At 39.2% G+C, this 25,068-nt stretch overlaps 1 protein-coding gene across 5 annotated transcripts in view; it reads left to right on the top strand.

The window, feature by feature from the left end:
• Positions 1-24,917, top strand: part of CRYBG1 (crystallin beta-gamma domain containing 1) — a 44,906-nt gene extending 19,989 nt beyond the window's left edge. Inside the window, exons 11-23 of one of the 5 annotated variants that reach the window (XR_005700282.2) lie at positions 310-452; positions 699-825; positions 918-1,063; positions 7,080-7,206; positions 7,384-7,416; positions 9,205-9,314; positions 9,533-9,662; positions 13,340-13,479; positions 15,752-15,875; positions 17,013-17,171; positions 20,002-20,164; positions 23,100-24,505; positions 24,860-24,917. Coding sequence is in view for 2 of the 5 variants with exons in the window: in XM_040060549.2 (XP_039916483.1) it covers positions 310-452; positions 699-825; positions 918-1,063; positions 7,080-7,206; positions 7,384-7,416; positions 9,205-9,314; positions 9,533-9,662; positions 13,340-13,479; positions 15,752-15,875; positions 17,013-17,171; positions 20,002-20,164; positions 23,100-23,188 (1,491 nt within the window). In the remaining 3 variants the exon portion in view is untranslated. Of the gene's footprint in view, positions 1-309; positions 453-698; positions 826-917; positions 1,064-7,079; positions 7,207-7,383; positions 7,417-9,204; positions 9,315-9,532; positions 9,663-13,339; positions 13,480-15,751; positions 15,876-17,012; positions 17,172-17,944; positions 18,097-20,001; positions 20,165-23,099; positions 24,744-24,859 lie in introns of those variants that run through there. The other 4 variants (XR_009207717.1, XM_040060549.2, XM_058420073.1 and 1 more) reach the window with 4 other exon arrangements.
• Positions 24,918-25,068: the final 151 nt, after the last annotated feature.

The raw sequence follows: 25,068 nt of genomic DNA, 5'->3' as shown, positions 1-25,068 counted from the left end.
TGGCTAACCAGGGAGTCCTTTTTTATGTGACCACACCGTGAAAATGCAACTTCTGTTGCATTTCTGCATCCATCACATGCATACATGACGGTATTAACAGCAATCCAAATAATGCAGATGGGTAATGAATGCTCAAGCCCTCATGTTGCATCTCTGGTTGGAAAGGTTTCTTGTAGAGGAGAGAGAGGTCCCACTAGTTGGTTTCATTATTTTGCATTCTCCCTCTCTGTGCCCATGCAAAAGAAACTGTCTGTTGTCAGAATTCATCATCCTCCCTGCAATTTTTCTTTTATCTCATTTCCACTTCAGGTAATTGTTTATGAGAAGCCTTTCTTTGAAGGAAGACATGTGGAAATAGAATCAGAGATCTTTATGCTTGATGAGAAGGAATCAGAAGACAAGACAAGACTTCCATTTACATCAGTGGGATCCATGAAAGTACTGGGAGGAGTGTAAGTGTGTAAAAGGAGTATCTACCCTTCAACTGAAGTAGTAACTCCATAGGCTGGAAGTTGCAGCGGGCAAATCCAGTCCATGTTTATTTTGTTTTTGTAATTTTTGGGTTGAGGTATACACCCAGGTTAAATCTGAAAATATTCACAGCAGAAGAATAAATATCACATATCTGTATCTGCTTCGTGAAAATGTGGAGTGGCACTTATCCCTTTTCACATGCAGGCTCTGTTGTTGTTGTTTAGTTGGGTTGCTTACGAGAAGCCTGGGTTTGAAGGCCATCAGTACTTGCTGGAAGAAGGAGCGTATCGGGATTGGACAGACTGGGGTGGCTACGATGAGGAGGTGCAGTCCCTGCGACCAGTTGTCGGAGTAAGTTCCAGGAACATGTGGCAGGTATCTCCTGAGTGCTCTGGGATGTCATGTGGCACTTTTCCTCATGGGGCTTCTCTTTGTTTTAACAGGACTTCACAAGCTCCCATATGATAATGTACAGCGAAAAAGACTTTGGATCAAAGGGTCCCAATATCAACGTGCTAGGTATCATTTCTGATTTGAAAGACACTGGATATGGGCTGAGGACACAGTCTATAAATGTGCTAAGTGGAGTGTAAGTGATATTTTTATTCACTCTTTCATTTTGGATATGCTGGTCTTTATAGAAATAGACAGTGTTTGCAGATGTTTTTCAGGACTCTGACTTCTATGTGGAGTCTTCAGATAAAATTTTCTGTCCTTGACCACAGAATGTGAAAAGTTTTGGTGAATGTGTACAGTAAATTGTCTTTCTTCTTACAATAAGATAAGGTGGTCCCAGGAAGCGTTGACTTTCTGATACACAAAGTATGAAAGCCTAAGATGATACTTCATCAAGAGAGGAAGAAATAGCTTGTTCTTGTGGCTGTATTTGTATGAAGCATTTCAACTGCAGAATCGTTACAGAAATAATTTCCAGTTTTGAAACTAGTTTCCAGTCTTCTTGCATATGACCAGAGGTAGATTCCTTGCTCTTTCTCTCAGTTGTGTTTTAAATGGAGAAAACTTTTACTATGCTCACTAATACCTTTTGATATTAGGGAGAGCAAATGTTTTGAAAATTAACATTGCTTTTGCAGTGAATCCTATAGGTTAACAGCGGTTTAGTGCTGTGGCGTTGGTTTTTATTGTTTGTTTGGGATTTTTTTTAGCATATGGTTCCCAAAAGTCTATATTAGCCATGGCCATTTAACAAACCAACTGTTAGAGCCACGAGTGCCATCACATGCAGTTGATCAGCTGATAGACTTTGCTGTTTGATTAGTCAAGTCCATCAACTGCAGATTGAGTTTCACAGCCTTGCAGACCGTGTCAAAGTATTTTGGAAATGCAGACATGTGTTAGCAATCATGGCTGCAAACACACAAAATTAACTAAAGTAGCAGAGCCAAAAAAAAGCATGAGATGTACAGTCTGTCTCCCTGCCTGGTATGCATGCAGGTGACTTGCTGGAAGCTCTGCCTTTTCCAGCCACACCCTAAATCGTTCCATGTGTTATCTGTGCTATATCTCTGCAAGTTTTGTCTGGATAAAGGCTGCAGAATCAAGCTCGATGGATTCCAGAGGAATGCTTTTAATTTGTATATGAATGTGGTGTGACAGCAGGTTTTTTTCTGCCTGGTGACTTTTGAAGCTGCTGTGCTCCTTTGTCTTCTGTAATATGCAAGAGAGATTCATGGGAAAGAGTCACCTCTGAAGGTTGGGAAACAAATTGTGGGTTACCTATCATGCCCTTCATGTAGTTGTTATAGTAAATGTGTCTGTTGCATCTGAGATGGGAATCATACATGAGTTTGAGTATTCTAGTAATTAAGAGTGACTTTAGTACTCCAATGGCAAAGGTGGCTAGAAGTCTTTATGAATAAAACTTGTCCCACAGACTCTGCTACTGCTCCTGTAATCTCACCTTGTAGACTCCAAAAGATGTAATTTGTAGCAATAAGCATTTAAAAAATTCAGATGCATTGTTCATAACAAGTGGTTGGCACTCAGCTCTTAAGAGTCTTGTGCAACCCCTCTGTTTCCAGAGAGGTTGTGAGTGTTTGGGGCTTTTGTGGGGATCTTACTAAATGTTAATGTGTCAGAAAGTTTGAAGGATCTGTGTGAAGTCATGTTTGGCAATACAGTGGTTTATTTGAAGTGTTAACAGTCTGTTCAGGTAGAAGATTTTTTTATATCTTTCCTTCCAAGAAATCTGTCATAGAGCAATGAATAATCCATTGAGCAATTTCCTGAGCTATTTAGACTGTAGTGCAGATGGTGACATAGTGAACTGTGACAGATTCAATAAAAACTTGTCACAATATTTTGAAGTAACCTTCTTGGTATCATATTGAAAACACTTAATTAAAATAAGTCAAAAATGTAAGAAGCCCTCAACCTTTCATTGCAATTTTTTTAACTACATGTAACTGGGGTAAGTAGTTAGAGCAGTAAGAAAACAGATGATCTGTATTTCCCACATAATTAATTTGATTGCTCTGTAATTTAAAGGGTATATCAAAGAAGGCCTGACACTGCAGTGCACAGATACTACTGAACAAGTTCTGAGCTCAACTGCAGCTCTAAACTGTATTGCTGGAGACAGCCCAGCTCTGCATTTGGGTAGTGACTATTCCATTCTGGGGTAGTTCAGCACTAGCTGCATTAAAATTTATAAATGTTTCTAAACATGTTTCCAAACAATATTTTCATGTCTTCACTAAATCCATTGTAAAGACATCCTGAAAAATATATCCTAGGGAGATGAGGATTGTCTTATTGAAAAATGAAAATGTACTTCTTTAAAAATGAAAATGTTTTGCTCTGGAACATTTTTTGGAACTGGCCAAACATAAAATTCAATAATCATTTTTCTGCTATTAGAGTGGGAGAAAGCAATCCAGGCTGCCTGAAAATAGGAGGGGCCTTCCTTCTTTTAAGTAGGATTTGATCTTTACTTTCAAACTGGCAGAATTTGAAGTGGCAGAAAATGGAACTATTTACTAGCAACAGGTAACACCCTTTACAAGTTCAAGCAAGTACTAAAATCAACTGTTGTACTATTTTGATTTCCCTTCTGCTTAAAGACTTCTTCAAGCTCTTATTTAATAGCGATCAAAATCACAGGAACTGCATGTTTGAAATGTGCTTTTTCTTTATCCATAAACACACCAAACTTTTGCCAGAACTCCGGAAGAAGCTCTTGTCTTTTAGTTGATTCCTTTTGAACTAGCTGGAAGAATTTTCCCGGTTTTGTTTATTTTATGTAGTCATCTGTTTATGGCGGTCATGTTATCAGCCTGGTTTTCCCCTAGTTGCTTCTAGAGTACATATGGATAGTGAGTGATATTAAGGAAATAATTAGGTAATGAGTGGGTCGTATACAGAAACCAGAAAGTAGTAAATTAAACCTAGATGCAGTCAGGAAGGTAACATGAGTGAAATTGGAGATTTCAGGATTATTACAGGAACAAACCTCCACTGGGAGCTGAAAAGGGCAAGTACCCCTGGTTACCCCATTGGAGAACACTGCAAACAAAGGTTTATCTTCTCTGTATATCTGAACTGATGTTCAGGAAAAAACCTCTCAAGGAGTCACAAAATTAAAGCTTGCAGGTCCCTGGGATACTAAGAATCGTGGTTACAAAGGAGTATGATGGACCCGTTTTCTCTCTTTCCTATAAATAGGATTTTATTGCCTCATCCTATCTGTTAATTGTGTTACAAATCTGCAAGTGCCAGTTAACTTTCTGACCTCCCTCCTAAAGTTAGACAAGGTGAGTCCTGGGCTAACAAATCTGATTTTTTGGTGAGTTACCCGTGTCTGGATTATTTTCTTGGCTGTACTTTCAGAGACCCTGTTTGGAGCTGCACTCGCTAGATGTCATACGTATAGGTTTTTGGAGAAAGATTCTCTGTGAGCAATAGTACTACCAATGTATAATCAAAACTTTACGCTACTTGTGGTTTCAGGGGCATGGATGGTGCCCAGGAGTGAAGGTCTCCAGCACCCTCCTGCCAGCAACCTGGGATGGAGCTGTTGCTCAGCCTCACTGAGGCGGTTTGTACGTCTGGGGGTTACAAAATCTGTTGTGCTGGGAGAGCTCACTCCCTGTGGGGCAGGATGGTTGCTGCCATGCTGCGGAGCAGCACTTCAGTTTTTGTTGTGCCTGGCAGCTGGAATGTGGCTCTCTTGCTCAGCTGTGCAGGCAATGTCTTGCTCTCCAGGCCTTTTTGTTAAGTCAGAAGGTGGATTAAGGCAGTGCTCCTTCCTAGGGATAATTTTGAGGTCTGACAGGTTTAGCTGGTACTGAATTCAGCTGCCTGTCCTTGATGATGTTATTACTATTTTCAGCAGCTTATATGGGCTTCTGAATGAAGTGGAGAAGCACAAGTATTTCACCATTAAGCCCTGACTCTAGGAACTGTCTAACTGCCATGGGTTGACTTGCATAGAAGAATGGCACTTAATTATTTAAATCCCATTTATTTAAATGTAAACATGTGCAAGTGAGATTTGTGGATTACTTCTGTATTCAGGCGTGTTTGTTTCTAGATGGGGAAAGCTAAACAGCTGCTATCCAGGGATTCTCAGGAGGCTGCTGACATGTCTTACAGTTTACTTTATATCAGAAACACTGGTTTCCGTAGATCACAATGGAGTAAATCTACCATGCACCACAGCTGTGTCCTGGCACCTGTGCATTGAAAAATCTCATGTATGTCTGTTGAAGGAAACCTCATTTTCACTGCTTTTAGTATATGTGGTATACAGGTATAGACACACCTGAGACATTTGAACTCTCTGCTTAATTTATTGTACATTCCAATGTCTCTTTGATGAACCACTCTGAGGTGATTTTGAAATGGACCTTGAAATATGCCGTAAGTAATTAGTGTGTAACAAGTTGGAATAATTGATTATATCTGAGGCACACCAGGAGATGTGAATAGTGATAAATGTGAATCACTGTTTGAGTGTTTGCCATGGAGAAGTAAAACAAAGTTCACACTCTCAGCATATACATGCTGATGCACCTTTGTTTCAGTTTGAGGTTATACCACTTCTTCTATCTGAAGAGACTCTGGCATTTGTACTTGGAATAAAACTGCAGCTTAGTAGAATCCAACTGATCGACACACATAGAAAATTAATGGGGAATTTTGATGTTGAAAGTTATCTTCCCTTGCAGATTTTAAGATCTGTATCATTTTACTTCTTTATGATATGAAATTTTTGTTAGTGCAGAAACTCAGTAAGTTTCTCAGCCTACTGAAAGTGGATTTTGGCATAACCTAGCATACACTCACTATGCACTACAGTGGCTAAAATTCAAAGCAGGTTGGCTCTAAGTTTTTCTTGTAGAATCAGGAACCAGCAAATTGTCCTGATTCCTGCATAAATATAATGAACGAAATGCAGCTGCTACTGTGGTCTGTTCTGATAGGGGCACTCAAAAAACAGCCAAACAGAAAAAAGGAGTGCAAGTATGAGGAAGTTTGGGAAGTATAGCAGTGAAAGGCAAGACAAGTTCTGCAGGTTATCACAAAATCAAAGATAGGATAGATGCAGGAAGTGCTCTTTGGGCTTTTAGTATGGAACCAGGGTTAGAAGATTTAACAGAAGATTTATTTAATGTAGTAGACTTAGCAAGACTAAGTGATAGCAGATATTTAAGATTGGACCTAAAGTACTGCAGAAGTAATTGGACACCAGAGAGATATATGTAATAATTTGGTTGCTTTTCCAATACTTCAAGTGTGTATCATCTCAAAAGCTGAAAGTCTTTCAAGAAGGTATAATATGACTGAGACAGGAGACTTGATGCAGACCTCTGAGTTTGTGGCCTCTGTCAAGCATGAGATCCAACTGGGTAGTAACAGTAATGGCTTTGCATTTAAATACATTGACCTGGTCAAATTTGTGGTGGTTTTAATGCTTAACTTCCAAGGATATTCTTCTTGCTCTCTCAGATTCCTAGCAGAGATCAGTCTCCTCTTAGATTATATGCCTGTTGTTGCAGCTCAGCATCTTGCTGGGGTGTGTATTTGCTTAAACATAACTGAGCGGCAGCTACAGGCAACATTAAAAGTCAGTATTGCTACATTTACTGCCCAGATTGGTCTGAAGTTAGGTGTTTTTTTAAAAAAGCTGTATTCTGATACCTGTCTGATGGTATTGGTTTGGTTTTGGGGGTTTTTTTGTAGTGGGTTTTTTTGGGGCGTTTTTGGTTGGTTGGTTTTTTGGGGGGTTTTTTGGGGTTTTTTTGAGAAGAACTTACCTCGGTAAAATAATAGAATTATAAAACATCTTGACACATTCTTACTGGAGATAACTTTTAGGATATGTGGCAGATGATGTGTCTGAACTTGTGGTTTGCTTTAGCTAATTCGCTCTGATTTGTATCAACATAGTGCAAGAAGACAGTAAAATTTGCTTGGGGTTTGCACTATCAGATACACTGGTTTGTTTAGGGTTTTAGCAGCATCACAATTTGGCACTTCAGAAACTTTTTATTTGTTCTTACATGAAGACAGTAATGAATGTACACATCTGTATTTTGGAAAAGTAGTGTGACTTCTACCAATCACCCTCCTTTCTCTTTTAGATGGGTGGCTTACGAGAATGCTGAGTTTACAGGGGAGCAGTATATACTGGCAAAAGGGCTGTACCCCAGCATTGAGGCATGGGGAGGAAAGAATTGCAAAATATCTTCAGTTCAACCCATTGTTATGGTGAGGAGCTAATTTTTTACTTGTTTTGCACGTGTCTCTGAAGTGTTTGGAACTCTACTTTTTCTATCAAATTCAGTTTATTTACATTCTTTAAAGATAATTAATAGTAAATTCTGTATGTTATTTTATCACTGTTGAAAATATTTTTTCCCTTTTTTCCCCTCAAAACTTTTGCAGGATATTGTTGGAAGAGAAAGGGGTAAAATCAAGGTAAGATACTTCGCCAAGCACATGAAACATACTGTGTAGTATCTGTAACATGTAAATAAAGAAGTGGCGCTCTGTCCAGTGGAACACTCAGGTATTTGCACAGATGGCTAACTAGTCAGACAAAGCAAAAACTGGTGGTGGAGGAAGGCTACTTTCCAAACCTCTTGAGTGAGGTACATTAAGGCCCAAGGAAGGTGGGGTTTAGTGCACAATTGCCATCAGAACTTTCTTAGGGCACTGGCAATATCTTGGCTCAGCAAGTGAGGTGTTTTGGGGTATCAGTGATTGTTCTTAAGAGCTGGAGCCCACAGCCCTCTATGCAGAGGTGCAGGACGTGGAGTCTGTTGCTGAAGTGAGGGCTCTACAACAGTGATGTTGTTCTTGGTGAGGGCACCACAGGACAGATATTGTTGTTCTTGGTACAGCTGACTTAATTCCTTTAGAACATGTTTCTTTGGTTAAGAGTTTTGCTAGTGGTGGTTGCACTTGAAGGGAGTTGTTCACTCACAAATACTGCTGAGTTGTGCTTAAAAGCTAATGCCATCTTTGTCAATAACATAAGAGAAGGAAGTGGCAGGGAGAAATTGTCTGTTCAGTGAGTTAATATATTTCTATATCGGATCATCTCCTTTGTGCAAGTACTGATATGTAGTTTTGACAGTGAGGCTAATGGGCAGCTTTTTTCATCCTTCTTAATTCTGAACCTTTTCAGGTTTATCCCTGTACCAAGTTATTTTTATTTTCATTTCAGTCAAAATAGTGAGTATACCACGGCCCTAAAAACTAAGGAGACAATTCTTAGCTGTCCTGGTTTACTACTCCTGATTAGAAGCATGCTTCACTGGAATCTCCTGCATAGGGATAATGCATAAACTATGGGGAATAAAAATCTCAAGGCTGCCTGTTTTCAGCTGTGTGCATGAAAAATTATTTGCATCTTTACATTATGTGCCTATTAAGACCCTATCCTAAGGAAGACCTTATCCTAAGGAAACAAAGAAGTAGTGGCTTGCAGCCAACAGACTGCATCCATCGTCAGCGTGTTCCTCTTTGGAGAATGCTGTACCTGCCTACACTCCTATCTCTATTAAGAGTGAATAAAGCTGGTAGGCATCTTGTAATGTGAATGACTTCTGTGTGATCACAGCTAATTATCCTCTAGCCAAATTAGCAAGTTTGCTGCTTAGAATTCTTTTCTTTTTAATAAGGGCAAAAGACTCTGGGGGATGTAGCCTCTCTTATCCTTGGAGCAGAGAAAGAACCAACATGAGACTATGTCTATAGCTGTAATGGGCACATATAGCCCATCTACCCTGGGAATATATAGCATGCTTCTTGGCATGCTGTCTGAGTCCTTTGCCAGGATTATGCACCATTAGTGTTCTGAGAGGCAGAGAGTTTTTATTTACTGTGAAGAGTATGCATTTTGGAGGTTAAGCAGATTGATAATACAAAACTTTTTATGGCCCCTTAATAAATGTGTGCCTATTCTGGTCATTCTGTGGGAATTTAAACATCTTACCCAGCAGATAGACTAACTACTTGTTAGTGTTGTATTAATTCTTTTGTATGTCTCTTAAGTGGTTTACAGCCAGAAGTAATTTTTTTCTGAAATTGTTACCTTGCTCTTTTAAGCAAGGATTGTAACACTGAAGAGGTGATAAACATAGGTAACCAAGGAAGTCTGGGTGTTTTAAGTATGTTTTTATCTAATTATAGAATTAATGGTAGAGATGTAACTGAAGGTAGAATAATGAATTTCCTAAATATGTTTATAACTTTTTAAAGGTCCAGTTATTTTCAGAGCCTGAATTCAAGGGTAACTGCCAAATATTTGAAAAAAACACAAGATGTATTGATTCATTTGCTGTGAAGTCTTCAAAAATTTTAGATGGCAGGTAAGTTATGTTGAATGAATACTGCAAAATCACTAAAATGGTAGAAGTTTTAGAAAAGCAACCAGCTTTCTAACACGTGAGGTGGTTTCATATATGGGGACTTACAGAGAACAATTCTTTGCCTTTTGCTTATCATCTTTCAGGACAAAACATTGTAAATAATATGTCTGCATTTTAGTGGCACAGATGTCTTAAGAAGAAACTTCTTCTTTCTGCAGCTGCATAGTGTATGACGAGGAGGAATTCGCCGGTAACCAGTATGTGTTGGAAGAAGGGATCTATCCGGATCTGACAGCAATGGGTTGTTCACCCCAAGCAGTTCTAAAATCTTTACAGATCATAAATATTGTAAGTAAAACCTATTAGAAATATTGTAAACATAAGGCCAGTGAAGATTCCCTTTTTTTTGCAACAGTAAAAATTCTAGGGCACACATACAACAGAGGAGGGTTTGGGTTGGAGTGGGGGGTGTTGTCTATTTGTTTGGGTTTTTTTCTGTGCAGTAACAGTTAAATGTCCTAGCTGCAGTTAGTCAGGTTTTCTTGACCTCTGTGCTGTTTCCCTAAAGGAGAAGGCATTACAGAAGCAACTGCTTGTTTTTAATAACAGCTTATAAAAGAACTTCTCTAAGGAGCCAAGTCTATTTCCTGCTAAGAAGGACCACTTAGAATGGGTTGAGAAACTGGTGGGACAGTGTGAAGAAATATCTGTACCATGGACCTTGTTTTTGATGCATATTTAAAAAGCAGGCTTAGTTAAGCAACTTTGGATGGAATACATGTAATTATAAGATACTGTTGTTATCATCAGGACAGTGGAATTTGAGTTAATCACAAAATAACGCACCCTTCTAGATAAGGTAAAGCAACACCCAATACTATTTGGCAAAATCAGGTAGCATTGTTATGTGTGGTGGATAGAAACTAAACTACATTTACATATCTTGTAACTCATCAGTGGCCAGGAACGAGTTTGCTCAAGCTTATAGCCAATCATTATGATGGATCACTTACGGAATCTGCAAGTATCTTTTAAGATCAAAAGATTCCACAAAATATGGTCAAGATTCCAGGAACTGATGGCAACATGAGGAGATTGTACTCATTTTCAAAAAGGATGAGTTCACTGTTGAATCTCTTCTTTGAATTTGGCAACTTTATTGCACTCCACTGTAATTTTGGTTACCGGTTAGTGGTGTAGCGGTTGATGAAGGAGAGCTAAAATGTGTCATCCTCTTTCATGGTTCTGGAGAATTTTGATGTACTCTGAAAACAACTGCAGCAAGTACCTCTGCCTTCTGAACTCTTCGGCTGTCTAGAAGACAGGTCCTATTAAAAAGAGTAGAATTGTTTCTAGCCAAGCTTGGTGGGTGATCACCAAGAATTAAAATAAGCTTTTTTGTACATGTCAGTAGTTCCTGGGTTTAAAATGCTTGTTTCAAACTGGAAAGATCAGCTTACTTTTAAAAGATTTGTGACAAAGACTGTTGTGTTAAAACAGAAATGCCAGTTCTGTGCTTCTTTAAGTTCTTACACTTGTAAAACTTGTTCTAGCCCTACATTTTATCACACTTCAGACAGTAGCGGAGCTGCATCTGGCTGCAAATCATGTGCTGCTGCTTCCTTCTTCAGAGGCTCCCTAGCTGTGCAGAGAAGGAGAATGGGTTACTTTGCTCACTGGTTTTCTTAGCAAACCAGAATAGAAAAAAATGATAATTTCTATCTAACTACTTATATTGTTTGTTTTTCATTATTTTGAGCCTTGAACCTTACTATTTTAGCTCCTGGTTTCACCTGTCAGACTTATTTGGGACTGTATTTTGGCAGTGCCAATCTTAATTCCTCCCCACCTTCTGCCATTTCTAGAGCTTTCCTCAGGATTTTTCATGACATTTCTATACAAGAAGTATCTTTGCTATTTTACTGTCATATTACTCTGTTTATCTAGTTAAACTTCCCCTTTATAAGGAACCATAAAAAAAGGAAATTAAAGGGATATTTGATACACTTGTAAGTGAAAGCTAAAAGGGCTTTTTTAAATCAGGGAACTTAGGAAAGTATCTAAGGGCTCGTTATAAGCTCAAGGGTTTTGGGGGCTAGATTCCACTATATCTTGGTTATGCTTGCTTTGCATGCTCCACATGGTTGTGCTGCAGATAGAAAATAACATTTCTCCTTCTTGAATTTGACATGTTCTTCTTCCTCAGCATACTATAAAAAACAGCTGTGAATGTGGTTTATACTTGAACAGTCATCTGAAATTATTTTTTAATCAGACACTCTGTGAAATAACCAAGTGTAGATATGCAGGAACACCAGCTTGGTACAGTGCAGTACACGGGAAGTACTGACAGAAAATTCATGAGCTGAACTTGCACTTCTCACTGTTTCATGTAACAATGTTGCTGCTAAATTTAAAAAAAAAAAAAAAAAAAAGCCGAGTGTAAGGTGTAGCAGAAGATCGGAGGATTTCCATTTCTGTTTTCTTTGAAAGATTATTTTTAAAACATTGCATGAGGCTGAAAGGCTGCTACCTGAGAAGGTGCATGTCTTAAGAGGGCAGGTGCCAGTCTGTAAAATGAGTTTTTAGAGTTCAGAGTCTGGTTAGAGTTCAGAGGCACAAGGACATCACCACAGTGACTGGTCCTGTTGGGCTCTGTACCCATGGTGGTGCATGACAATCTAACTGGTGTTGCCTTCATGGTGGGGCTGAGCATACTCTGATTTTGGAGTAAAGTGAAAAGGCCTCTCCTGGCATTTTCCACAGCCCAGCAGCATGCGTGCCATCAGGAAGCACAGCTGAGCTGCTGTGTGATAAGCTGTGCTGCTGCGCAGGTAATGATGATGCTCATGCAGCGCTGTCATCTGAGCCCTTAAACATTTAAAGGAAGATTAAAGAGGAATTTAAGCACAGTCTAGAAATTGGTAGGTGGGAGGTCTTGCCTAATAAACTCACATGGAAGCATGCATATATGAGCAGCTCTGCCTTGGAGGGCCTGTTTCCACGCCCGAGGCCGCATGGGAGTCTGTCGAGACTTTGCGTCATGTCAGGCGTTCCCGATCCGGTTGATGTGTGAGCGCGCTGAACACATGCCAGAAGGAAGGAGCTCTTCTGGCTGTGGCGTTGGTTTTATGCAGTCGTTGGCTGGAAGACTGGTGAGAAAGGGAGTGGCAGTGTCATTTCTGTCTGTGAGTGTACACTGTAACACCAGGACACTCAGGCTTAATTGACTTTACCCTGGGGAATTTCAAACCCTACCTCCCAGCTTCCACAGGAAGGCCTTCATTATGACAGGTTATTTTCAGTCCACTACAGATACGTTGCCCCACGGAAAAGAGTCCAAGGTTCCTTTTCCAGAAGACATTCGAATTGGATTCAGTGTTGCAGAGAGCTTTACATGGGCAGAATCCCTCTGACACCAGAAGCATTTTGACAGAGAGGAAGAATCATCATCTCCCCACAGCGATTTGGAGGGTTCCAATGTTACAATTTTCACTTGTCATGAATTTTACCTCAGTAGTATGAATCTCGAGTCTTTTGTCTAGTCAGAGACTGAAGTTGCCATAACCTGCTGTAAAAGTTAAAAATTAATGCAATAAGTGATAAGCGGTTCTGACAAGGTTGTCATCATCTGAGGCTGTAGAAATCAATATTATCTGTCTGTTCAGCTCTTTGTATGAAAATTCCCATGAGTGGGGGTTAGTGCAATGGAAGAGAGATATGGCATTGATTAAAATGTATTTTAAAACATAGTTAAGGTATTGTGCTCAGCCACAGAGATCTTTGTGCCTGAAGATAAGGAAGTTTTACATTCCATGCAAGAAGATCCCTCGTGTACTTTGTATAAGGGATTTCTATGACTTTTCAAGTTTAAGTAGAGTTGAAGAGCAGAAGCATTCAGGGTTTTTGATCTTAAACAATCAAGAAGAAACCTCTGATATAAAAGGGGTATGTGGAGTACTGATCTTCACAGTCACCATCTGGAGTTCTAACATCCTATAAAAGCACTTATCTTCCTTTTGCAGGAGCTGTCTGAGCCCTGCATAGCTCTTTTTGAAAAGATGGGTTTCCAAGGAAAGAAAATCGAATTCAGTACAGAAATCTTAAATCTTCAGTTCCTCGGATACAATCCTCGAATAGCTTCAGTTCAAGTCCTTGGTGGCATGTAAGTTTAAAATTGCCTTTTGATTCTTCAGAATGAAGTACTTATTCAACTTTACAGGTGTAATGGAATGACAAAGTGTAAAATTAGAATATCATAATGTGTGTAGTACATTAATGCTGTTTGGTCTTATAGAGCATTTTCATATCCTGTCTCAACAATATGTTATCCCTGACTCATGTCCTGTGCTAGGAGTTGAAATGAATCTGAATAAAGCTCTCAAGGAAACTCACATCTTCTCTCCTGCCATGTTACAAAAATCAGCTTGAATAGCATCCTTAAAACCAATTTCTGTGCTCTTGGTTTAGGTCTCAGTCATAAAAAAATAATTTGGTTTGTGATTTGTGTCATAAGTTCAAAATGTTTTTTAATAAGTCTTCATGGTAATCCTTTAACCTCTGCTGTGGAGACAGAAGTACAATCAGACCATGATCTCACCTCTTTTGGTGTTCCTACTAATAGTCCCTTTAACTTCAGGAATTGGATAAGAATCTAGCAGTTAGATTTGGCACGTGTTTTTAAGCAGTTGTGTTCTCTAAATGTACCCTTGAAGATCATGTAAAAAGTAGTCTGTGATGAAGTTTAAAAGCTGTTTGGAAGCATTTTTAGAACTACTGTCCTGTATTCTAGGATTCCAGCAGATCTGTTAAATTATCTTTTTGTATTCTTTTCCCCTGTTGTTAACCTCTGCCTCTAAGATACTGGCTCCAGTTTTGGTCGGTTTTGTAGTTTGGGGGGAGGGAGCTGTTTGGCTTTTAATGATAGATCCATATTACTGTTGCTTTGTGTTTAAATGTGTTCTTTTGAAGAGGTGTATTTCCAAATGTGTGTGCTGCAGAGATGCTGTTGGGTAGCTTAAGGCTGCCCTCAAGTGGATAGCTAATAAGCAAATCTGTTGAGCAAACCATTTTCCCCATCTGGATAAGCTGGGCAAAGCGTTTCCTTAGCACACTGAACTGAACTTTGAAACAAAGGTTGTAAGAAAAGGTACATGTTAGTATTCTGAAGCCTCCCAAGGTTTCAGTATCTTTCACCATAACCACAACATAGTTGATGCTCAATTTCCATTACATGAAGTCAAACATCAAGTTATTTCTTTGCCAATATCATGACCCAGGTAATGGAATTGTGAATTGTGTGTTTTTCCTGTCCAGTGAATATATGTGGGTGTTTTTTTGTGGATCACTGGAAAGAATGAAAATTCTGATTGCATTTTAGCAGTATCAGCTGCTGAAATGTGTCAGAAATACAGGGTTTACAGTTTCCTTGCCCCTGCTGCCTCCTTATTGGAGAGGGTTTCATCTTCTCTTCCTTTGCTAAGAGACCTCCATTTATAATTATCTTAATTTCATACCTGAGGATAGATGTGTACTAGGCAGTGAAAAAGCAACAGAATTAAAGTGAATGTGCTTCTGGATGGAGAAGTCTGGTGACAAATCAGTCAGAGGAAGGAGGTAACCTGAAAATGAGCATATTGAGTGTTCATGTATTCAAACCACCATGGCTCCTGGACAGTCCCAGCACATCACTGTGAGAAAACTCCAGAAATTGCACTGCATGGCAGCCTATTTTGAATCTCAGAGATAATTCACTGGCTGTGCCAATAATGGAGAATCAGAAGCTGAGTCCTAACAGATTACACTCAATGTGTGATTCTAAGCATAGTTGAATGTATGTCAGGGAGTGCTAAACAGTTTTTTTCTAGGTGGACTCTTGCTCTGTCTCTTCCCCACCCCCCTTGCAGGTATTTGGAAAGAAGAGAGATGTTATAAAATAAAACCTCTGTCAAAATACCCAAGAGAATTTCACCCTGTTGCAGTTTCCAGTATTTGCTTGTTCCAGTCTGCATCCATAGTAGTTCTTTCTCCCATGAACCAGGCCTGTCCAAATTCAGATATGCAAACCAGCTGGTTCTGCACCTGCAGCAGTGTAGCATTTACAGCATATAGATCTATGCTCCTTGAGGAGTCAGTGCTTCCTGAAAACAAATGGTATTTAAAAGCTGGGTTCTCCCAAGAAAATGCTTTCCTTCATTCAGCTTGTAATTTTTAAATAATAGGATTCTAAAATTTGAACTCCTGCGTACCCATCTCAATGTGGCTGATCTAAATCAGGATGTTATTTCATTATTTTTTAACGCCTGTTACAAAGAAGGTCATTGGCTTTCCAAAGCCAAACACTACTATGTTGTGGGACAGATTTCTAATAAACGTAGTTATTGATTCCAAAGCAGAATTTAGCAGTTAAAACGTTGTCTTATTTTTTCTCCTCGTAGATGGATAATTTATGAACACAGTAATTACAGGGGACGTCAGATGTTGTTAACACCAAATGAAATTCCAGATTGGTATAAAGCCAGTGGCTTTTGTCAGATAGGTTCTCTGAGACCTTTACTACAGGTGAGTGGGCTTTGACATGAGCTCATCAAGCACTAATTTATATCTTGTCATGGGGTTGGGGAGATAATATGCAGTTGAAAGCAGCATTACAGCCTTGTCACAGGCATGTGACAAACTTGAGCGTTGGCAATTTTGTAAAGAAACCCCTCCGGAGTTTTGCGTGTAATAAAAGCTGTTTGAATATGTTACATGGCTTTGCAGTTACACTGCTTAAACTGTTCATTAAGCATCCTTTAAACCAAAGTACAGAAGACAGCATGTAAGGATTAATTAAGGAATAATAAATAATGGCTATAACTCCTATATATAAAGTATTTTAAGTTGTTTCATAACTAGCACCCAGACTGGTTGCTAGCATACTGTCTGTACTATCTGCATTATTTATGGAACAGGAAAATTGGTAAAAAAAAGATACTTCAGTTAGTAGTGATTTTGTGTTGATTTTAGAGGGAAAGTCCCTTCCTGCTTATTACTTGGCAGAATAATTTGTAAATCTAATGCAAAATTTATTCTTGTCATGCTCTCTTTATTTTGCTCTCTAAATAAAGACCGTATGATCTTTTCCAGTGGTGCAGCAGTCCTGGGAGCTTTAACATCTGAGGTTCTTGCTGAGCCATACTTCCTTGGAGAAACAGCTTTTTCTAATTCATAGGTTACTTGTACCTGTAACCAACTGCATTTGCTTGCTGTCATAGCTTGGTCTTTGTATAGCCTTAAGCAGAATTAGGAATTAGGCATTTTGACTGCCCTGCTGAGAGCTGGCCTGAACAGAAGTGTTCAGATGCAATAGGCCACACAAGTACACCCTTAAGGAAAGCTAAGAGCATCTATGGAAGGAATTAGCAGAGAGAAGTTAGTTCAGCTCTGAATTAAAAAATTGTAGCTTTTCACTGTGTGCTGATTTCAGTGCATAGGAAAGCCTAAAACTCTCCATGCAGAGTGGTGAGTTCTCACAGCTTGTCTTGTCCACATGTTTATGGGCTTCTGAAATAAATTCTCAAATAAAAAAGTTAAACTTTCAGAAAGAAAGAGGGAAGTTTGGGGTTCAGCACTGAGAGTAACTGCTCTGAAGTTAACTCAGAGCAGTGTGTGTTCTCTGCTGAGATTGTGGTTAAAGAGTTCTTTTGTTTTGTGCAGAAACGTGTGTACTTCAGGCTTCGAAACAAGGAAACAGGAAAATTCATGTCGGCTGATGGAAACCTAGATAATCTGAATCTTCTCAGAATACAGGCTGCAGAAGATACAGACTCAGATGATCAAATCTGGGTTTATCAGGATGGATTCTTAAGGTGTCGGGTAAGGTTTGAGTTCAATGTGCATTTTCTCTTTTCCTTTCCAGTAGTAGGGCTTTATGAATTTAATTCCTACTGCAGCATCTTCTTTTTTTTTACAGGTTTCATCTGTTTCAACTGTAATGTAATCTTTCTTTAGGGAGTTGGGTTTTGTGGGTTCTGGTTTTTTTTAATCAACTCTGGCATTTTCAGGTGACACAAACTAGTTGCATGATAGTTTTTTGATATAATTGAGATTTTGAGATCAAGTATTGCAAAAGTATCAAAGCATGGGAGACCTTTTAAAGTACAGACCCTTCCTGATAATATTATGAACTATGCATACCTTTCAGTGGGACAGTTAGTGTAATGTATTTGTACTGGTTTAGGGTAAACTTGGGAGGAAACAGACAACTAAAAATACAAACATCATAAAGTCACTCTAGGACAATATCCTCTTCTGCATTTAGGCATCCTGCTCCTTTATAGGGGATGGGGGAGGTGTTTTTATTTTGATTTGGGGTTTTTTTTTGTTTGTTTTCTGGTTGTCCCTGTATCTGTCAAATCCATCATTTTTCCCTTCCTCTGTACAAGTTTCCAAATGAAGCCCTACTTTTCTCACAGTCCATAAAACTAATCATGTGCAAATTGTCATTGAGGTGAGCAGAGGTATGTGCAGTTCATATAGTGTTTAAGCATGAACAGTCTTAGGTAGGGATGCCAGCCAAAAGAAAATGAAGTTACTTTAATACTGTTAAACAGCTTGACTGCAAAGAATCATGTGAACTTTTTCTATAGGATTGTATAACTTCAAAGGAGCCATTTATAACTATGTCATCTATGCTGGAGGGAAGAATCTTACTGTTAATAAGCTAAGGCATTGTTCGGACATGTTTACAGGACACATGCAATTGTAAAAGGGATTTATGCAGACAGCAGAATGATGCAAAGTAAGCTAAAAGCTTTAATATGACATACAAAAGACTTCTCTTTTGATGGTGCTTTTCAGACGTCTCACTGAAAGTTTTCATACTGAGACAGTGTGGTATTATATGGCTTTGGATAAATGCTCCTGGGTTTTGCCCCTTTTTCTGGATCTCAAAGCAATTTTTCTGTGCACAGAAAATACACAGCTTGTGCTGTATAGCAATCAGGTGCAGAGTGTAAGCTGGCAACATTGATATTAAGTGACTGAACTCTTAGAGCACTCTGCCGTCTTTCTGCTGAATGGTTCTAAGTCCATTTTGCACAACCCAAAAGTTGGGTTTTACCACATATTACAAAGAAAACTGGGCTCCTGGGTGGGTAGCTACCTGCACAGAGGCAGACATAGGTCACTGGAAGAACCTGCACCTTCCTGTAAGCTTGGGTCATCTCAGTGACTGAGATGTGACTTTGAGCTGTGCCTGGGGTTTTCAAGGAAGGGCTGGTTTAAGTATGTGGGATAACCAGTAAGCAAAATATGGAAGTAATTCTGCTCTTTTTTCAGAAACAGATATGAATGCAGGTCTCCTTACTCTTTGTGAGTTTCATGGAGACGGGTAAAGTTCTGTGGTTCTAGTAGACCTAAAGTCTAAGGTGAGGGTTTTCCTAGTCCCACTAGAGAATGCTTCAGATACAAGTGAGAATTTCACAACTAAATCAAGTTTCTTTAATTCTAGGTTATGATAGTCAGAAGTATGACTGTTTTGAGAAATAGTGCTTTCAAAAGTACTTGTAAAAATAATTAATTTTAACAGTGACAGATGAGTGTTCAATCTGCCACAGAAGTGCATTCAGTAGTTAAAAGATGCAGTTTATGATGATCTATTGAAAATCGCTGTTTATCTAGAAAAATTAACTGTTACTTAGTAATGCAGCCTTAATACTTTTTTAAAATGAGCTTAATTTTTGCCAGCTCTTTTTTCAACCAAGAAGACATTTGCAGATGTTTGGAATCAAGTAGTACAAGTGTCTAGAAAAAGAGGAAAAGAGCGTAGAACAAAGAAGCAAATGTTACTGTGATACCCTGAGAAATTAATACACTTGATACTGTGCAGTTATGCCCTTTACTTTGTAAGAAAAGGTTAATGCAAAACTAAAATTGATTAAAAAAAAAATAATGTTCAGAGGAAATGGAGAGCCTCTATGGCAGGAAGAGACAAAACAGCGAGGACATTTTAGTCTACAAAGGGTACACTTTGAGGGATGATGTGTTTGAAGTCTCTGCAAACATAGTATAGACAACACATCCTTTAAAATAATCAAGGGATGGGGAGAGCATCAAATAAACTAGTTGCATATCAAATTATTTTTAATTTATATTCTTTAAAAATAGTGGTGGTTATGTTTTGGAACTGCTTGCCACAGTATGGAAGGGTTACAATACACAAGGGTGTTCACGTAGAAGGGTTAGACTGCTCTTGGTGAGTGATGACTAATAAATTCACACATGGGATAGAAAATGAGCAATAAAGATACCAGGATGCATGGAAAATTCTCTGGGCTGGCAATTGCTGTAGCCTGGAAGAGATGACCAGGAACATACTGCATATAAGAGTACAGTCAGTGTACTTCCATGATATCAATATAATCTTCAGTTATTGGGCACTGCTAGAGACAGGTGCTAATTGTTCTTTTTGATCTGATACAGCATAGTTATTTTAATGTTCCCATATAATGGAGAGCATCAGCAGGAATAGGAACAAAAGAAAGATGAGTCTTGAGTTTGGGGCAAAAATAGATCCCTTGAGGGAAAGTAATTCCTAAATTCTGTTCTTACCTGATGGTATCTCATCCTATTTGACAAAAACAAACAGTGGACAGTAGAAGTAAGGCCATTTTGAATAATTGCTGTTGCCTTTCTGATGACACAGATGGCAGAAGATTGCTGCTTGACAATTGTTGGAAATCTTATAACTCCTGGCTCTAAACTTGGTCTGTCATTTGAGCGGAATGAAGACAAACAATACTGGCATATTAGTCCTGATGGCAGAATTTATAGCAAGATGAAACCCAAGCTGGTTTTAGATATCAAAGGTAAGCAAATGTTATCTCATTACATTGGGTCTTAATTACATGGTATTTGCAGTGGGATGCACACGAAATGTGCCTGTAAATTAAGGATGGTGCTTTAGTTGCTTTAATCTAGAAGCAAAAAAGACCCGATCAGCTAGTTTGACCTCCTGAATTATACAGGCCCTAAGACTTCATTTCATTTCTCCTACATACAATTTGGTAACTCACAGTACTTGCTTATCTTGTATTCTCAGTGTCCACTCTCTGTAGATAGCCTCAGTTAATTTTTGGGCAATGTGAATATGATTATTTAAAATAGTGAAGCAAGAACAACCTAACTTCTCATTGACTTTAATTTTTATAAGTGCAAATTTTCTTACATCGTACTTGTAGATGCAATAGCCAAAGGATATTAGAAAAGCAAAGGCAGGCTTGTATACTGATGTGATTAGATGCAAAAAGGTGGGGGTTTTTTGTTTATTAATGGCTATGCCTATATGGCAAGCATGAGATTCTGCCATAGCAGCCTGGGGTCTGTGAGCACTTGATATGTATTTTGGAGTCACTTTTTTCACAGTAATTTGATTTGTGTAGATTTCTGAACTTTGTTTTCAGAGCTTCACAGAAGGTCTAAAAAGTAGCAAATTGAAAGATTAGCAGAATGAGCATAATCTAATATTCTTACATAATTGCTTTTTTGGGGTGAAGGGAGTAAACATTTTCTATATCTGTTCTATTAACTTTTTTAGCTGTTTTTAAAATGGATTTTTAATTAATGCTGTGACATTAAATTATGTCAATTACAATCACCACTACCCCCCCAAAAAACCAAACCAACCAGAAAAATAGCATAGTCAACAGTCAGCACTTTAGAACTAAACAGGACTGATCCCCTAGAATCATAGAATATCCTGAGCTGGAAGGGACCTGTAAGGATCATCAAAGCCCAACTCCAGGCACCGCATGGGACACCCCAACAGTCACACCATGTGCCCAAGAGCATTGTCCAAAAGCTTCTTGAACTCTGTCAGGTTTGGTGCTGTGCCCACTTTCCTTGGGAGCCTTTTCCAGTGTTCAAACACCCTCTGTGGGAAGAACCTTTTCCTAATATCCAACCTAAACCTCCCTGCTTCATGCCATTCCTTCAGGTCGTGTCACTGGTCACCAGAGAAAAGAGTAAGTGTCTGTCCCTCTTTCTCTCACAAGGAAGTTGTAGACAGCAGTGAGGTCTCCCCTCTGTCTCCTCCAGGCTGAACAGACCCAAGTGACCTCAGCTGCTCCTCATACATCTTCCCCTCAAGATGCTTTACCATCTGTGTTTCCCTCCTCTGGATGCTCTCTAATAGTTTTGTATCTTTCTTATATTGTGCCCAAAAATGCACACAGAACTCAAGGTGAGGCTACTCACTCAAGGGGAGCATGGAGCAGAGTGGGACAATCACCCACCTCAGCTGGGCAGGACTATCAGCCCTGTACCATCATACCTGATGTCTGATCATAATAGAGCAGTGGCAGAAACAGTCAAAAATTCTCTTCACTGCCATAATTACAAACTTGGCAAAACCACTCCAGTTCAAGGAGAATCTTTAGTTACAATGACTGCATACCTTTTTCTAAAGTTCATTCTAAGTTGCACCAATTGCCTGATTATTTAAAATGGTGAAGCATTAAATAACCATTGCCTGTTTCGACAAACCCTCCTGATCCATTCTGGACCACAAACTGAGCATTAAAGAATTCCTCAGCAAATGAATGCAGTTGTGTAACTGTGCAGTTGCCAATGCCACCTTGTGGATAAACTGGCATAGCACAAAGCCTTGTCCAGAGCACCATGGTGTCAAAGTAAATAGTCTCTGTCCACTGAAAAAAAAATCCCATCTTTTCCCATTTTAACATGTTTACATCCTATCAGACACCACTTAAAAACAATGTTTGCCTTCACAGTGATAATGGAGCTTCAAAAAATAGCATAAGCTACATAGCTCAGTACATTACACTCATCATAAGCTTTCAGCTGCCAGGGTTGTCTTTCGTTCAGTCAGGGAGGGTGAGGCAACTGGGGTGCAGAATAAAAAGACAGTGTCCGTGGGAGTGTCCTGGTGCTTTGTATAAATGGTTGGCACAGATGGCTGCTCCCAGTGGGAATACCACCTGCTTTGCAGGTGTGTTGTACTACAGGAAATGCACCTGTCCTACCTTTCTGCAGTACATACTAGATCTGAGATGAAAAAAACATCAATTCTGATTTTCAACTCCAGTCAAATGTGTCTTTGCTTCCCAGTTTCTTAAGTCAGAATATTAATGGTGCTCTTCTATGAGAACATGTTTGGCATTGCATCACGTAAATAGATTAAGCTCTTCTAAGAAAAGTTTCTATTTTGCATTCAGATATGTTCAGCTGCCAGTGGAAAGAGCTGAACGTTGGGTGATACATTGTGCATGACGACTTGTGATTCATCTGGTCAAAATAAAGGATTATAATGGCAAGGAGGAAACAAGTGCCAGACCTTGTCCCTGACATGGTCACGTGTGTGCTGTCTGTTAGCAGCAGGACTTATTCCATCATCTAAGTATCTTCACTCCATTTTTAGAGCCAAGTGACAATTGACAACTATTGCAGGAAAACTGAATAGTCAAAAGTGATTTTTGAGAAGTGACAGTCTTCAACTGACTGTACTGCGGTGTTTCTTTCCTTTTCCATTCAGGCTGAAAAAGCTGAGAAACTGAATTGCTAAAGGAGTGGAGAGAATAAGGCAGACTGATCCTGGTTAATTCAAAAACTATTTCAAAAATAAATTCCAAAAGCAGGCAGTAATGAAAATACATTTGTTTTTTTCAGAGCCATGGGTCAAAGAGAAACTGTCTACGCCAGCTCTTCCTAGAGCTTTTCTGAAACCTAGAGTATTTGTCTCTTATTTGAAAGATAACCGCCCCTCTTTGACATTTCTCTCTACAGGAGGCACGCAGTATGATTGTGACCATGTCGTTGTCAACACAGTCAATGAAGAAAAGTTAACACAGTGTTGGGAACCACTGGTTGTATAAACCCAATGAAGCAAAGATGATGTTTGAATTGGCCACTCCTCTGGACACTGGAATTGGCACTGCCATCTCTGAAGGATACAGGATCAATGACAAGAGTTTTGTCTTTTCTTCACAATTTTAAAAAGAACAGGCAACAGAATGATTTTACCTCCCTATCCAAGATTATCTTCCCTATGAAAACTGGAGTATTTCAAAACCTTCTTTTTTTTTTCTTTGGGGTTTTTGTTGTTTCTAAATCTTTACAATTCAGTGTTGGATAGAGAGTGGCAGTATGCCTCTGGCTAGAAGGGAACAACTGAATGTGGGAGAGACCCCACAGAGTTACAATCATGTCAGTTGAGTAGTTAACCCAGAATAATCAGTAAGTGTAACTTATTTTAGAAAGGACAGGAGTGCAGTGTACTGTATGTGGGTATAGCAACTTGGACGTATGGGCTGTAGTATAGAGAAATATTCACCACGGGAAATTAATATATTTGGTTCACTGGAACAAACTTATGTTTACTGAAAAATTAAAGACTGCTAGTACAGCACATCCAAAGAGGTTTTAACATCTGGCTTCAAGTATAGTTAATATGCTAATATAGTAAGTTCTAAATTAAGAAAAAAATCTAGATTTTTCTCATGTATAGAGGGTGTAAAATAGCAGGTATTTTGTTAGAAAAAGAGAGGGCTGGCAAAAGGATACATTGCAATGTGAAGAATTCGCCCATTTTCTAGGTTGCCTAACTTATGGAGTTGTGGGTATTTTTCTTCCTTGCTGAGACACATTTGTACCTTTTAAAACAGTTTCAGTAAGCAGTCTTACTGAACTCTCAAATTGCATAGGAAACAAGAATTCTTAGGGAAAGTATTACTAAAGATGACTGTAACAGCCTGTAAAGCACTGTGGTTACTGAGTTTTCCAGCCACTGCCTGTTGGGCTTACCGTGAAGGATGCCCAGCTCCCCAGTATTTCTGGAGATGTTGGAGAGCAGTGTTTGTGGTGGGCTCCTGGCTCCCCACTGCACAGAAGTGTCAGACTCCTCTAGGAAGGGGCACAGCCAAGCCTGGATACGTGCCCAGCCACACGGGCTGTGCCCATTCCAAGTAGGTTTTACTGGTTTAGTAATGAGCTTGTGACAAGTAGGATGTTCTGATGACTGCAGGAGGTCCTTCTGTTGCCCTGCTTTGAACCTGGTCATGTTAGTTTTCCTTAATAATACTGGCAAAACGATAAAATACAAACTCTGGTACTATGCTGCTGTGCTTTGTTCTGGCTTTGACCAGTGTTATTACAAGCTGCTCCAAGGAGTATCCAGGCCTTTGTCTTGCATAGTAAGTCTGTTTAAAATTAACATTTTCATTACTATTGTATTGCCTCAGAGGATACTGGTGCTGTTACTATTAGCACCCTAGAGGAAGTGCCTTACTGATTTTCTTCCTTTTTGTAAAGACGCACTGAAGTTTTGTTGCTCTGAAATGTGCTGCTTTTAGTCCCCAATAGAAAATATGTTGTTACTGGTTCCAAACAGTGGTACTTTGTCATATTGATGTGCTCTTGCTATATATTATATAGCATTTTACAAATAAATTTAAGTTAGGTAACTTTTTATTGGAATTATTTTTAAAGGCAGAAGGGTGACTTTTGATGGTTAGTTTTGCTTTCATCTTGTGCCCATCTCTGTCCAGAATTCCTCTGTGACAGCCAGCCCCTGAGGAGTGAATTCATGATGTGGAACAGCTGCAGTCTCCGAGGAATGGGTGATTCTTCTACACAAGTACGTGTTGAGTGCATTTGTGCACAGGGACACCATGCACATGGCTGCCACTTCTGTCCCCTGGTGGAAGCCTTGCATGGACATGGTTTATGCACCACTACAGCTGCACTGCAGTAAATG

Source organism: Hirundo rustica, chromosome 3, assembly GCF_015227805.2.
Source record: "Hirundo rustica isolate bHirRus1 chromosome 3, bHirRus1.pri.v3, whole genome shotgun sequence".
Taxonomy (NCBI): domain Eukaryota; kingdom Metazoa; phylum Chordata; class Aves; order Passeriformes; family Hirundinidae; genus Hirundo; species Hirundo rustica.
This window is presented reverse-complemented; position numbering and strand designations above follow the sequence as displayed.